Consider the following 15,015-nt stretch of genomic DNA (forward strand, 5'->3'; position numbering starts at 1 on the left):
CAGGATGGAAAGGTAAAAAAAAAAGGTATGAAAAGGTGCATGGAAAAAGAAACCAAAGTAAATCTGTGTCTGTCTCTCGGTCTGTCCATCTGTCTTGGTGTCATGTTATTCAGGCCTGTAGTCTCCAGAGGAATGTTCTCTCAGACCTACAGATGCCATTCCCTGCATACCTGATCTCTGAGCTGTCCCTTTGCATAGTGAACCATCCCCACGGTGTTTCTTATGGATAATTACACTGCACTCAGGGTAGCTACAGAAAATAGCTCCACATCCTTTTGAAGTTCTGGAAATGCCTCTTTCTCATTTGACAATATCATTTTGTTCCCCCACATGCGAGGAAATAAAAGCATTCTTCTATTCACTATACGAATGACTCCAGTAACTAGCTGCTCACAAATTCAACAGATTCACCTCTTTTTTCAGTTTCTATGACACCTCCTTTACACACCCATACGTCTGTATAATAAAACACTGAAATAATATTAATTATTCCCACTGCTAACATGATAACTGATGAGAAAGATGCACACATGTGCTGAAAAAGTGTATGGGAGCTGCAGTATAAGTAATAGGCTACATTTGTGCCTTATGGACGATTGAAAAATACATATTGTTAATCCTGAGTTATCTACGTGTCAAATGTGCTGCCAAAGTATTTTCCCTCCTAAAACACCTGTGTCTCCAGTTTGCAGAACGTTGGCAAAACAGGCAATATGAGACACTGGTCAATGAGATGTTAGATACATTTTCTTACATAACATAGCTTCTTTCTGACAAGTGGAAAGAAAACAGGATTTTGTGCCAGGCTATAAATATGTTTATTGCTGCTGTAAAGTTGGGTATTTTGACACAGGGGTCTATGAGGATTTACACTGTTTTGGAGCCAGCCTCAAGTGGCCACTAGAGAAACTGCATTTTTTTGGAAATTTTGCATTAGCTTCATCCTTCAGCTCTGGAGTTTGCTGCTTGATAAATTCATCCCAGTAAATTCTGCACACAGGCTTTATAAGGTCATGAGTGACCTTATAAAACCAATGTCTGCTGATATCAAAGTGGTATCAAATGTTTTTGTTGCTTTGGACCAATAACAAGCCTGTCAGCCACAGCAGGTGATGAAACTGGGGAGGAAGCTGGCCACAGGTTTGACGTCAGCCTGGTCCTTCTCAGATCTCCTGCAGCAGGTTGGCGGGGAAGAAGCCAAGCTTTCGTCCTGTACTGACCTTCAGGTAGCCGTTTACCTCCTCACCTTTCTTCACTACAATCTGAGGACACACAAAACACACATTTTAGACTGAAAATGTTTTTAAATGTTTTCAAATTGTATGCTTGTTGTTCTCCTACATGCTTGTCTTGGTCCTCAAAAACAAATATATATACAAAGCACACAACAAATTAGAGCAGAAGGTAGTCTAAAATTCAACGTTTGAGAGTGTGCTACGGCAAATTCATTAATGCATAACTTTGGCAAGAGAGAAAAGAAATGTGCATGTAAAAAAAAATTGGAGGCAGTGAGAGTAAATGTTTCACTATGCATGTGCAAAATGAACTATTTCAACAATCTCACACATTGTGAAAAAGAATTAACCATATCAGCCAGATTTATGTTTGCTAAACTGAGAGAGCAGATTTTGAAATGTGCAAAAAAAAAAAATCTGGATTTAACATTGAACTCTTAAATGAATACTTCATCCCAAAATTACCATCTGTACATCAATTCCTCATCAAACTACGTTGAATTTGTGAGGAAAACTTTGTTTTTTCCTCTGTTTTTGCCTACACAATTAACAAAGAATCCCCTAAAAGCAATAATTCTTCATGAACATATATACTTCCCACAGACATTTCCTTTTGCTAAAATGTTACAATTAAAAAGAACCCCTCAAAAAACATCAGAAGTCTGCTCAAGCAGAGCTTGTGCACACATGCCCAGACACACTCAGGGTGCATTGTATCAAGGTGTGGTAGGACCCAAGTGCAGCACAACAGAGCAGGTGAGTAGTTGGTAATGACCTTTAGAGGTGCAGAGGTGGAAAACACCCAACCTTGGCACCACGTGGTGGTAATATAATAAGACAGTGTAACAGATAGCACTGCAAGCTGCTGAATAGTTCTCACGTCTTCACGAGAAGAACAAGAATTTAAAGTTAATGTTCAGGTTAATTTACAGTGAGGGTTAAATTTAAACAGCTGTGAGGTTCAACATTCAGGTTACATAGTAGTCACTGAACATAAATCAGTAACACCGCAACATCTGTCTCTTCTTGTCAGCATGACGCATGCCTGTGTGTGGGTTTCTATTCATCTCTTTTACTGCCGTCATGTCAACACACATGATGGCTGTATTTATATGAATAACTGTGCCATGTTAAGTTCATTGAACTGGAAAACAGCATGTGTTTTCTTTTGATTCCCCTTTTGAAACATCTGGTCAAAAGAACTCCATAATTACTGTGTTTGTAATTTTTTGCCCTGCTCCTCTGGATTAGTTTTTTAATAATTAAGGTGTATGAAGCTTTAACAGTCTACAGTGTGTGGACGACAGTGGATTAGGTTTGGCTTTTATTAAGCAAAAAATCTACAGAGAATTGATTTGAGAACTGGTGAAATGGTGCTTCAGGTTGCATGTTGATGTGGACGCACTTCTTGTGTTTCTGTGTAAAGCATACAGTGTGTGTGTGTGTGTGTGTGTGTGTGTGTGTGTATGTGTGTGTGTGCGCGAGTGCATTTCTGTAGCTAAGAGGATCAACTGTCCTCACAACCACAGAAATAAACACAACAACATATTTTAAGTTCATTTATGGGTAGGCATACTGTTTGGAAAGTAGACTGGGAATAGATTTATTTATAGTGGAGGCATTTATGGTTTACATACTTGTGCATCTGCATTATAATGTTTTTAGTGTGTGTGTGTGTGTGTGTGTGTGTGTGTGTGTGTGCGTGTGCTAACCTGGTCCTTCTTCAGAGTGATTTGGCCCATCTCTCTGTTGCCAACGAAGGAGCGTGTCACCTTGTAGACTCTCTCTCCTGCTCGCACTCGGATGATGTAGTTAGCAGGTATGAAGCCCGTTCTCTCGCCGATCTTCCCCTGGTGGAGCCAAAGCTTAATCTTTGAATTTGAAGCTCACCTCTGAAGAACAGTTTCCAACTTGCAAAGCTTCGCCCAAAGTCTCATGGTTTACATTTTTTTGTCAGTGATAGTTGATTGTTGTTATGACTACATAAATACACACAATGCTTAAAAGTAATTGTCTTTGAAGTAAATGAACCCATAACCCAGTCACCAGATTTTAGCATTGCACATTTCTGCAAACCGCTGATATGTTATATTTGTACATGTCATATGTAGAAAATACCTTTAAACTTTTTTCTTTGTTTCTTTAACTGTCAGTTTTCAGTTTTAAGTTGTGGCAATGCTGTGGTTGTCCACTTGGATAGCACAAGCGTCATAGTGGGGGGAAAAGTAGGACTGACTCAGGGTCCTGATGGGAGGGGGCCCTCAAAAATGTTTGTTTGCAAACCAGTCAAATTGCAGTTACAGTTAACATCCATGACTGTGAAAACGAAATGGATGGAAAACGAAATGGATGCTTCACACACATCTTCTCGCCAGCAGCACAAAAGATCCATATAATAAGCACAGTTTCAAGGTGGGGACCCAGGGATCTTGAGGTCTGGCCAAAAATGTGCTTTATGAAGTCACTGTGACCTTGACTTTCGGCCTTTAACCACCAGATTGAAATCAGGTCATGTTTCAGGTCAAGTGAAAATTTGTGCCAAATATTGAGAAATTGTGTTCACAAAAATGAAACAAATGCAAGGTCAGCATGACCTTGACCTTTGCCCACCAAAATCTAAGCAGCTCAGCATTGGGTTCAAGTAAATGTTTGTGCCAAATATTAAGAAATACCCTCAAGGTGTTCTTGAGATATCTCGTTCACAAGAATGAAACTGAGGAAGTCACAGTGACGTTCACCTCTGACCACCAAAATCGAATCAGTTCATCCCTGAGTCCAAGTGAAAGTTTGTGTCAAATTTGAACAGAGTCCCACAAGGCATTCTTAAGATATCGTGTTCACAAGAATGGGACGAACTCACAGATGAACGGACATACCCAAAAAAAAAAAATGGCTCCGGCCTAAGCTATCGGTGACATGGAGGTATTATAAAAATTGGCTGTAAAAAATTGCTTGAGAGACTTAACATTATCAATGAAAAAAGTGGAGACTCTGAGGCTCCTTTCATCCCTTACTAAAGGATACAAAGTGGTTTAGTCAAGACAGAAAGAGAATATATCTTTAAACGCTGCTAGAACAGAGTAAGTGACTACTTATGCTGCTAGAGCACGACTGTAGTCACAGAGACCGATGTGTCCTGGTGATTTATTTTAAATAACCACTCTTGTTGTTTGTTGGTCTTAAACAGAGGTCTACTGCTGTCTGCTGCTTGGCAGCTGTCTTGCTGAAGTGTCATGCCTCTCACTACCCTCTCCACCGCCTGATGAGAAATTCAGCTCATGAACATGTAATCTGAAGTACATCACTTTATAAATGGTGACATAATAGGTATGAAATGGACAAATGTAACATACCTGTGGTTTGAGGAAATGCACAATGCTAAAAATGCTGAAAGGTGCACATGAATGTACCATAAATTCTTGCAGCTCAAACCCCAAAAAATCCCAAATTATGACCAAAATCTACTTAATTGAGCCTCAAGTTCATCTGGATGTCTATCTGTAAAAATGTAATAACTTTTGGAGAGCAGTAAGGATTGAAAACATCAGCTTGGCATCTCCATGACTAACATAAGAAAACAGATCTAGGACTCACCCTCCACCATTCTTCATTGGAGTCATCTATCACTGTGATACGGTCACCAGCACTTGGAAACAAACAGGATATTAAATATTTAAATCTTGAATAATGATGCAAAAAGGTATGTTTGGTGTGAATAAGACAGTCAGGAAGAAAGTATGCAGGAAAAACTGAAAGATTTGGAAATGCTCTGAGAGAGGGACTCACTGAACATCCAGATCATCTTTCTCGATGGCTTTGAAGCGGTACAGAGCCAGGTAGTAGTGAGACTGACTGAACACGCCAATCTTCCCCGGCTGAAGCTTTTTACTCTGCTGAACACAAACAAAGAAAAGCACATTGCTGATGTGACATTGCCAAACAACCCTTTAAAATCTCAGAAAATTGTCTTGATTTCTTTCAGAACTCTTTCAAGAACTGCACTGAGCAATGAAGGAAGAAATTACCCCAAAAATTTGCAAGAAATTTGTAAAAAGTACAGGAAAACTACCCCCAAAAAGTTAAAACAAACCAAAAAATTAAAAAGAAAAAGGAAAGGGAAACAAGACTTTGAAAAAGTGCTAATAAAATGACATGATAATTATAAATATTTTTTCCTTAGCTTTTGTTTTTTTTTTTTCTTCTTTCCCTCACAAAAAAGAAAAAAAAAATCTGGAAGCTATCTTCATGTAATGAAACGTACTATGGACTACTGTGCATCTTGTTGCAAAGGTGTCATATAATCCCATGAGGGATCGGCCAGTAGGTGGAATGACACTAAAATAAAAGCCTTTATTTATTCATTCATTCATTCATTCAACACTTACAAAGTCATTGCCTTTTTTCCGATGTTTTGGAAAAAATTGCACCAATATGCTCAGGGTTCAGCGGGTTAAGAAACATCTTTGTAATATTTAGTTTTCATTGTTATTATCAAATTTCTGACCTTTTCATCAGCAGGAGCCTTGTCTCCTTTTTTGTCTGCTTCTGTGTTTGCTGGCAGACAACAACAACAAAAACAAGAAAAGCAAACAAATAAATAATTCACTTTCAGGTGCTGTGTTTACATGTTTGTAAAGGATATCTGATGTTATTTCTGCTTTTGTTTTAAACAAACAGAAAAGCGTTGATAGGTGCTGAATCAAAAGACAAACTGAAAATAAAAGTCAGACAAAAGATCTGCATATCGTTATGATGACTCTCAGAAATTTAATCTAACAGAGCAACAAGTTAACTACCAAAACATTTTGACAGCTGCTAAGAAACACACTTACTTCCTTCACCTCCTTCATCATCTGGTTTGGGCTGCGACTCATCTTCATCCATCATCATCATCATCATCTGAACAATTTAAGATTAACAGTACATAAAAAAATATATAGAACTGTCTGCAACACCTTTTATAACTGAATTAGGCTTTCAGAATCAGATTAAACAAAAACATAATACATAAAAAACCGTTTAGTAAAACTAATGTACTGTAACACTAAATACAGTAAAACCATTCTGCTAACAAACCCAGTAACCTACAGTCTAACCTAAAGCCTACAGTTAACTGTACGTCAGAGTCTCATGACATAGATGACAATGCTTTAAATCATTAAATTACTGCATCGTTTACACAGACAGTTTTGTGGTGTATAAAGTGTTATTAGGGCTTTCATACTCACATTCTTCTTGTCCTCAGACCCTTTTTTACGCTCCTTGTTGGCCATGATCACACCGATACGCAGAGTCTCAAACACAGGGTCAGTGCGGTTTGACTGAGCTGCCAATCAAATGTCATCAGTCAATACACACTCAGAGAAAATATGGATGCAGGTGAGTGAGAACATATGGGCAGTTGTAACAAGAGGTGTTTAAATACCTTATTTAATAATAAGATAAAGAATCGGAACATGTATACAGTGTCTTGTCAAAATAAACTTCCATGTTCACAGGAAATGTAAGTTTCAGCACTAAAACTCCTTGGGGCTTGGTCTTGGAAAAGATCATGATTTAGGTTAAAATATCATTGCCTTTTGGTTTCACCCAGAACACAAACGACAGTCTCCTGGGTGAAAGTCATGTGTTTGTTTTATCCATCCATCCACCCTGACCTCCTGCCTTTATGAACTTTCTGCTATGCCAGTTGTTTTGAGTGTCTAATATTCCTGTGAATGGGTTTGAATTGGAGTTAGGTGAAAGAAGGGCTGCATAAACACATTAATCTCAATGCAATTAAGGTCCGTACAAAAAGCTTTATTTTTGTTTTTATTTTTAAATGGGTTTTAATGGGTACCCATGAGTCTCCCCCTTTACAGACAAGCCCACATAATGCTAATCCTATGCAGTTTTTTGCTGCCATTTAATTTCTGATCAAGATAATCTGGTATTGCTTCACCTTGTCATTAACTTATTATTATTCAGAATTATTGAATTAAAACATGCAGTTACAAAATGTGATTAATCGCGAATAACTATTGAAATTCTGCGATTAATCATGATTGTACAAGTTAATCATTTGTCAGCCATAGTAAACAGACACTCATAAAGATGCTAAATGATGCCTTGTCTGTCAATATTAGATGCAGAGGGGTGTGACAAAATGTAGTTATTTGTCAACCTGGCAATGAAGTGTACACGAGAAGGACTCACAGAAGGGCAGCAGCTGTGAGACTGTGGCGTTCTGCTGGCTGCTGTAGAGGGGTGAACTGTAGGCTCTTCTGAATCCTGGAGGCTAAATTTGGAGAAGAGAGGAGAGACAAAATATCTGGAAAAAAAGTTCTGTTGTGTATTTCTTATTTCAAAGCCAGTACTCGACAACATTGAACTCACAATTTTGCCAAAACATCTCTGGAACTCCACATAGGACTGACACTGGTGGTGGATGCTGGTTTTGCAGTTCTTACATCGCAACGCAAACTTATTGTTTACTGAGGAGAGAACAAAAATAAAGCAGAATTTAAAAGCTTACTCTGGAGTTCACTTATTTTGTCATGGGGTAAACAAGAGGGATGGACGTACACACTATCATGCGTGCGCAGACATCACAAAACTTTGGTTTTTTGCAGTAGTGGTCCTTGAACTTGTGAGGTCTGTCGTTGACTGGTTTGACTGGTTCTGGAGGGGCTGGTTCCTCTTTGTCTTCCACCTCCACCTCCTCATCGTAGATGAAATACACCTAGAGACAGAAGAGGACAGAGGTTCAAAATCACTAAGGAGCCGAATAAAAGTGGATCGGGACACAGTGGTGGACAGTAACGAAATACATCTTTACTGCCTCACCAGCTTAAGATGGTTAAGATGGTATGGTTGACCAGCTTGTTTGACCAGTTTTAGGTATGTTTTTGAATAATTATTGATGGTTTAGCAGGTCATGCCAGCTTGTGATGGTCACTCTAGCTGATACATCTATTGAAGTTCTGAGACTGAAACCAAATCAATGTCCTTGAGTGTGGAGAAATAGTAGTATCATTAGAGGAAGGTATGAAAAGCAAAGAGCATAAGTCAGTTAAATCTACTGTCATGTGTTAAGCATAAAGATAAATGATAATAACATGTCATGCTGGTGGCCCATCCAGCTAAACCATAAAGACCAGCAGGACCTGAGTCAAGATCATCAAAGATCATCTTAGACCAGCTAAAATCAACTAAAACCAGCTACCAGCATGAGCTGGTTTTGAGCCCTACTACTGTATTTAAGTACAGTTTTTAAGTACTACTTGATTGTACTTGAGTATTATTTTTTGGGAAATGTATTACTTTGATTTAACTTCATTTGAAAGACAAATATTACTCTTTTGAATCCCCTACATTTCTAGGACGGCTATTGTTACTGGTAACATTTGTTTTTAAAGTCTGCAGATGATTTTTTGGGAAAATGCAAAACTTCATAAATTGTGATAATGCAGTTCTGCGTGTTGTTTGAGGTCTGTGAACATTTGCTTGATTCCAGATGAATAATTTAAACAAAGTTTTCTATTATTATTGTAGCTGCAGTTTTTGTGACTTATATTTATATACTTATATGCTAATATTTTTACTCAGTGTTTTGCCTTCAGTTGTGGATTCACCAGTATTTTTTTTTTTTTTTTTTTAAGTTTGAGTATTGATTTTAAAAAGCAAGTACTCCAGTACTTAAAACACTGCATTTGGCTGCTCATTACTGCATAGAGGATGGGTAAGATGCAGAAGACAATTTTTTTTATATATATATATTATTATTTTTGGGGGCTTTTATTGCCTTTAAATGATAGGACAGTGTGAGCGTGAAAGGGGTAGAGAGAGAGGGGGAGACATGCAGCAAAGGGCATATAAAAGACTCGAACCTGTGGCCGCTGCAGCAAGGACACGTCCTCTGCACATGGGGCGCTGCTCTATCCACTGAGCCACCAGGTGCCCCATGCAGAAGACAAATTTTAGGGTACAATATACATGTGACAGTAAATAATTCTGCTTCTTTTAATACTTGGATTCAGCGACCTTCACTTGTATTGGAGTATCTTTACTTTAACTCAAGTAAAGTTGTGTACTTTGTCCAGCACAGGTCATAAATGTGCAGTATTCAACTGTTAGAAAGACAAAACATGAAAGACATAGACTGAGATTGTAACAGACGATAAAAGCCTAATTGAGAAAAATATGAGGCAATTTTTCAATTTTATCTGCTAGTATCTTTTCAATCAGGCAAAACAAACTAAATAAATCCTCCTTAATGATTCAGTTTTGTTATTCCATTGAATTGTTCTCTTTTTGTTTGTTTGCCTCATTTAACCCAAACAGTTCCAGTCTCCTGCACCACCCACAGCCTGACAGATTTATACGAGAACGATGCTATTAATACTGAACCACATGCGGTCTGAGTCATATGGAGTCCGTCTGGTGGGCCTGTTCACACAAACTGTATCAAATCAGCCAGAGACAGATCAATGAATAATGACTTCAAACACACACACGTGTCCACACTAGTGTACGTCACCTTTTTTTCCCCCCAGTTTTTATTTCACTCATATTCAAAACATAAATTGAGTTTAGAAGTTAAATCTGCATGGTACTGGGAGGTTTTCCACATTCTTTTGTAGGCACACACACGCACACACACACAAACACACACACACAAACACACACACACACACAAAAAACACCTCAATCCACAGGTGGGATAGACTGAAAGGGCTTAGATCTCAAAATAGCATTCAACAGAGACCGACAGAATTCCCAACTGAACGCAACATAGCTTGACATTGCTACTTCTAAATATACAACGAGATGTCACACACACATTCAAAGATTTGTACACACACACACACACTCAGAGGGACGCCTGACAGACTGAACTGGCTCCGACTCTCCATCACTGGCAGGATTAGAGGCGTCCTGTGGCCGCCAGGCTGTGGATTTACACTACAATAACTGATAATACCAGAGACAGTTCACACACTGCAGCACCATCACTCTGCAACTCTATTTAGCTGTCAGGTTTCCTAAACAAACACACCACAACATCTCTGTTTATTTGGTAGTTTAGAGACGAAGTGTCCAAACCCACTCTGGCAATCTTTCACAAGTCATGAGATTAGAAAAAACAAGGGTGATAACTTAACTTCATGTTAACAAGAAGTTAGGCTGAGGAAACATAAATTAATGTACATTAAAGGGCCAGTTCATCCTTATTCCGCCACTGTTACCTTACGACTCAGATAGTTCTGGTCTTGTCTATTCACACATTTACCAAAATGCTGAAAAGTGAATTTTGGACTAAAATGTGAAAAAATACATATTCTTCTTCATTCTTCCTCTTACCTGTAGTGCTATTTATCAGTCTAGATGGTTTGGGTGTGAGATTCACACTGATGCATTTATATGATAAGTCCATGTCATGTCTTTAAATTTTGCGGATGGGGTCGCCATCTTGTGAGGACCATGACATGTCATTGTTTCTGCTATGATGGTAAGGATATTCAGAAAAATAACTCATCATGAAAAACAACATTGAATCCATATGGCTTGACAGCCCAAAGAAGGATTAGACTACACTACCTCCACTCACTGAGTGCATACACTTTGGAAATGGACATAAAAAGGGGTCGTAACGCAACATGGTGCCCCTCTGTGATGGACGTTCACGTTCTCTGAAGGACGACAGGTAAGAGGAAAAAACATGTATTTTTGATTTTGAGCTGAACTTTTCCTTTAAGAGGGCTCCAGTGTAAGAGGAAAACTTTATCCACAAAATGACTATTTATACCTTGTAACCTTGAATTTAAGAAAACATTTTTTTTCTAGCATGGAAAAACATACTGAAAATATATTGATTTTTAGATTCATTGGGGATCACATGTAACATGAGTCAAACTTTACCAAATTGTTTTGATGCCAATTTCTACTTCTACTCCACATCACACATTTTCCACACATTTTTTTTTTTTAACCAAACTAGATTTATCTGAATGCTTTAGTTACTTTGCAAATTTTTTTTTGCATAAAAACATTTCCAAACAGTTAATACATGTACAGCTCTAAATAATTTTGAGGTTCTTCTGGGATGTCTTTTTTTTAAGTCAGAGTTTTAGGTGGGTTTTTCTTTCAATAATTTTGAGGGGTTTGGGGCATTTTTTCTGTTTTTATAACCGAGTTGTTTGGGGGGGGGTTAAATTAAAATCATTTTGAGGGTTTTCATGTGTGTTTTTTTCTGTTGTTTTTGTTCTTCTTGTGTTTGTCTTTTTTGGATTTTTTTTTTAAATTGGGTTCTTTAACTTTCAATACTTATACAACATTATACTGATTATACGTACTTACCTTTACTTAGGAAACATTTTCAATGAAGGACTTTCACTTGTATCATTTTCAGAGTCTGGTATTAGTTCTTTTACTTAGGTATCTTACACTTCATCCTCCACTGTTGGTAAGTACTGAGCATATGACTTGATAATGGTGATCACACGAGTTGTGTTAGAGTTTGTAAACTGAGGTTTTAATTGTAGTTTTACTGCTATTAAACATGGCCCACGATCAATCAATAAAGCAACATGTTTCTCCATGAATTCAAGGTAACACTGCAAGACTAACTGATATACTAATGGTCATTTTGTGGGTGAAGTATGATAATACATTCGCTAAGTTTTTTGGTTGTGTTGCTGCTGTCTACATTTCTCCTGATGCAAATTCAAAAAATACATTATTGGTATACGCATGTTGACATGTTTTTGTTTTGTTTTTCTTGTGTACCATAAGTACATGGTTCGCACCTGTGAAGCCCTGTGTTGTACAACGACAATAACCTTGAAGCAACATGTATAAATCATAGGAGACAGGGAAAGAACATTTTTTAGCTTGCTACATGAAGTCCATTTAAACATTTGTTATGATGTTGGACCTTCTTTTCTTGATTAGGGGTGCAAACAATTAGAATAAACCTGGCATTGATTATGTTTGCAGTCTCTTTTTATGCATCGCCAATATCTCCATATCTCCAGTGTCTGCTGTTGCTAATGTGTTATTCATATAAGTGAATAAAAATGTAATGATTTGAAAAATATTTAAGAATAAACACTGGGGTAGACATTAGTCAAATACTCACTGTAGTCAATGTTTAATTGTCTATTAGCAGTATAAATTTCAGTCTTTCATGTATTCAACCTTTGATTCCTATAAAGCATAAGCTTCAAATAATTTATTCAGTTACTCTGTGTTGTTAAATAGTAAACAGTACAGACAGTGTGTGTGTGTGTGTGTGTGTGTGTGTGTGTGTGTGTTACATGGCATGTTATGGAGACCGGATATCTCACCGTGTTGTCCTCCTCTTTCACCACATTGTCAGGGAGAGGGGGGTTGTCATGAATATCCACAGAGTCCTTGTCATCCATCCTGTCAACATTAAATTGCAAATGTCACAGGGAGAAGCAAATGTTGTAATGCAAAAGAAAAATATGTGACTTAAATGTCTAATGGCAGTCTTAAGAATCAGTACATGCCTTGAAACTCACATTGAGTTTTATGTTATTCTCTGGTATGTGACAATAACCCTTTAACTTTGTGTTCAACTGTTGTGTTCACTATAACTTGATGAAAGATAATTAATACATAAAAATATAATTCTGCCTTAAGTCTTCCTTTTAGGGTCACCCTCCTACACTAAGTTAGACTGCATTAGGGCTCTGTGTGGGGTGGTTTTCAAAAAATAAAAATCTATTAAGGGTCATACTTTTTAAAAAACATGCCTTGCCCAGGTCTTTTAATAAAAAGGTATAGCTAAGCTAATGAAATTATTACTGATTTTTTGCTAAGATATGATCTGATCTATGATCTGATCATTTATTGTTGTTAAACGATACAGTGTTAGTGTTATCCTTTATATATACGGTGACGTTTCCTAATTTTTTTTTTTAAACTGTTTTACACCATGTTTTACCAATGGTTAATTCGGCCTTTTATGGTAAAAGTAGAGATGTTAAGATAATAAATTTACATTTTTTATGAAAACAGAGATGAATATTCACTGTAGTTAATCAGTTGTAGTTCAGCATATATTTATTCTTTATGTTAGTCCAGTGCATGTTTGGTGAAAGAAATGAAAAGTGTGATTTTTTTTTTTTTTTTTTTTACAATTTCTGAGATACTTTCAACATACTGTAATGTTAAATATGCGTCAGAATAATACTAGAACTGGCAATACTACTAATTTCATGGTCAGAAATTGATGCATTAGTAAACTAACAATTGCAAGAATTGTAACAAATTTGTAATTTACATTTCTCTGAATGGCCACCTCAGCGGTTTGGTAGAGGCCTGTGGGGTTTGTAAAAAAATTTTTTTTAAAAACTAAAATCAATGATTTTTGCTATTATAGGACATGGAAATGCAAATAACATGCAAAGCACACACACAAAAAATGTAATAAATTAATAAATAAAATTAAATGAAATTAAATTGCTTTTTTTCTTGGTGAGGACTTAAAAGGGTTAAAGGATGAGATTTCTTCCATAAAGCAAGGTACTAATGTAATTTATTTAATAATTTACTTATTCAATTGTAGATTCCGTATCTATTCAGTTGTGAACTGTCAGCATCAATGTACATTAACTCAAACTCAGTATGCATTAATCTTCTCCTGATCCCTACTGCAGAATGAACTTACAGGTCATAATGAGCCATGGAGTCGCGTCAGTCGAGGTTTAGTTCCTACAGATATTCAGATTCTGGACCAGCAGCTCTGAAGACGGAAAACACACCAGCATCACTTTTGCTGAAATCCACAAAGTGTCCTCTGAAATCCCCATAGGTGTCTCATAGCAAGACATCTCCTTTCTGTTTGGCTCACAACTAATGATCAACCAGAAACAACAGGTCAAGACCAGATTTCTCAGGTTTCTTTAATACTAATTCAAAGGTTTTTTTCAGCGTGTTTGCCATTACTTTAGTTTTCACTGAACAAAGTATAGCTTCTTCAAAATACAGTGAACCCTGAGAGGCAACATGATCTTTGCAAAGTTAAAACAGGACTCACTCGTAACCTGGTACACGATATGGCACATCTACACATGGTTAAGAGGGTTCCTCCTTCTCAGGTTGCTCTACATGTCAGAATTCATAACCAAGAAAACATTCACAGATCTTAACAAGTACCCAAAAGGTTTTAGTAACAGGTTAAATATGATTAAGGGAGGGAAGATCATTTGTTCAACTGACCGTGAAGCTTGACCGTGAAGCTTGAATCCACTTCTTCTCAAAGTTAGGTGGTTCTTACACACTCAGCACCATCAGGAATTCCTGCAGCTCGAAACTTCTTGGAAGTCTTTCGAGGTTTTTCCACCAGTCTTGTTGCTCAGTCCTTTACATGCTCAACTTTCCAAATGAGGCTCCAACAGGTGGGAGATTGGGATGAGTAATGCCAGCAGGCCAAACCCGGTGGCCCAGCCCTGAGTCTGTATGTGTGTGTGTGACTGTTTGGGACAGCTGAGCGCTTTAAAAGCTGAAAGGCTCTCCCTGCTGAGTGGTCAAAAAAGACAAACACAAAAATCCCAGACCACTCCCAGCAACGTAAAGCGTCATGTCAAACACTCTCACACTCACAACTGGACTTTGTTAGATGTCTTGTTTTTGGACCCCCCCCCACACACACACACAAATTTTAATGTTTCATAGGTCTACATACAAGGTGGGTGCATTTTCTAATGTTTATAAATCTTGCAATATTAACAGGCTACATGAGTCAGACTTTTGCTTTTTATTAGGGAGTTGA

General features: G+C 37.5%; 1 protein-coding gene across 3 annotated transcripts; it reads right to left on the minus strand.

Moving 5' to 3' along the window:
- Positions 1 to 782: 782 nt before the first annotated feature.
- On the minus strand, positions 783 to 14,724 carry LOC121958248 (SH3 and cysteine-rich domain-containing protein 3-like). Of its 3 annotated transcripts, none has more exons than XM_088088857.1 (14): positions 14,463 to 14,723; positions 14,281 to 14,347; positions 13,912 to 13,986; positions 12,563 to 12,641; positions 7,800 to 7,956; positions 7,611 to 7,708; positions 7,431 to 7,512; positions 6,464 to 6,561; positions 6,068 to 6,134; positions 5,740 to 5,789; positions 5,022 to 5,128; positions 4,830 to 4,881; positions 2,948 to 3,085; positions 783 to 1,262 (listed from the first exon to the last, which is right to left on the minus strand). In XM_088088857.1, the coding sequence occupies exons 3-14, from the start codon at positions 13,926 to 13,928 to the stop codon at positions 1,164 to 1,166; spliced, it is 1,044 nt and encodes a 347-aa protein (XP_087944983.1). In that variant the 5' UTR covers positions 13,929 to 13,986; positions 14,281 to 14,347; positions 14,463 to 14,723; the 3' UTR covers positions 783 to 1,163. The 3 variants fall into 3 exon arrangements, with proteins under 3 accessions (XP_087944983.1, XP_087944990.1, XP_087944986.1); XM_088088864.1 differs by having other exon boundaries at positions 5,022 to 5,125; positions 14,463 to 14,722; XM_088088860.1 differs by lacking the exon at positions 14,281 to 14,347 and having other exon boundaries at positions 14,463 to 14,724.
- Between the last annotated feature and the right edge of the window lie 291 nt (positions 14,725 to 15,015).

Source organism: Plectropomus leopardus, chromosome 2, assembly GCF_026936395.1.
Source record: "Plectropomus leopardus strain MGB_pleo_1.0 chromosome 2, ASM2693639v1, whole genome shotgun sequence".
Taxonomy (NCBI): domain Eukaryota; kingdom Metazoa; phylum Chordata; class Actinopteri; order Perciformes; family Serranidae; genus Plectropomus; species Plectropomus leopardus.

Excerpts from the sequence above, each read along its gene's own strand:
- LOC121958248 (XM_088088860.1), bottom strand. Across the intron at positions 6,562-7,430 it reads CTCACAGCTGCTGCCCTTCT|CTCAGTCAAACCGCACTGAC; the intron begins GTGAGTCCTTCT and ends TTTGATTGGCAG. Across the intron at positions 6,135-6,463 it reads GGTCTGAGGACAAGAAGAAT|ATGATGATGATGATGATGGA; the intron begins GTGAGTATGAAA and ends TAAATTGTTCAG.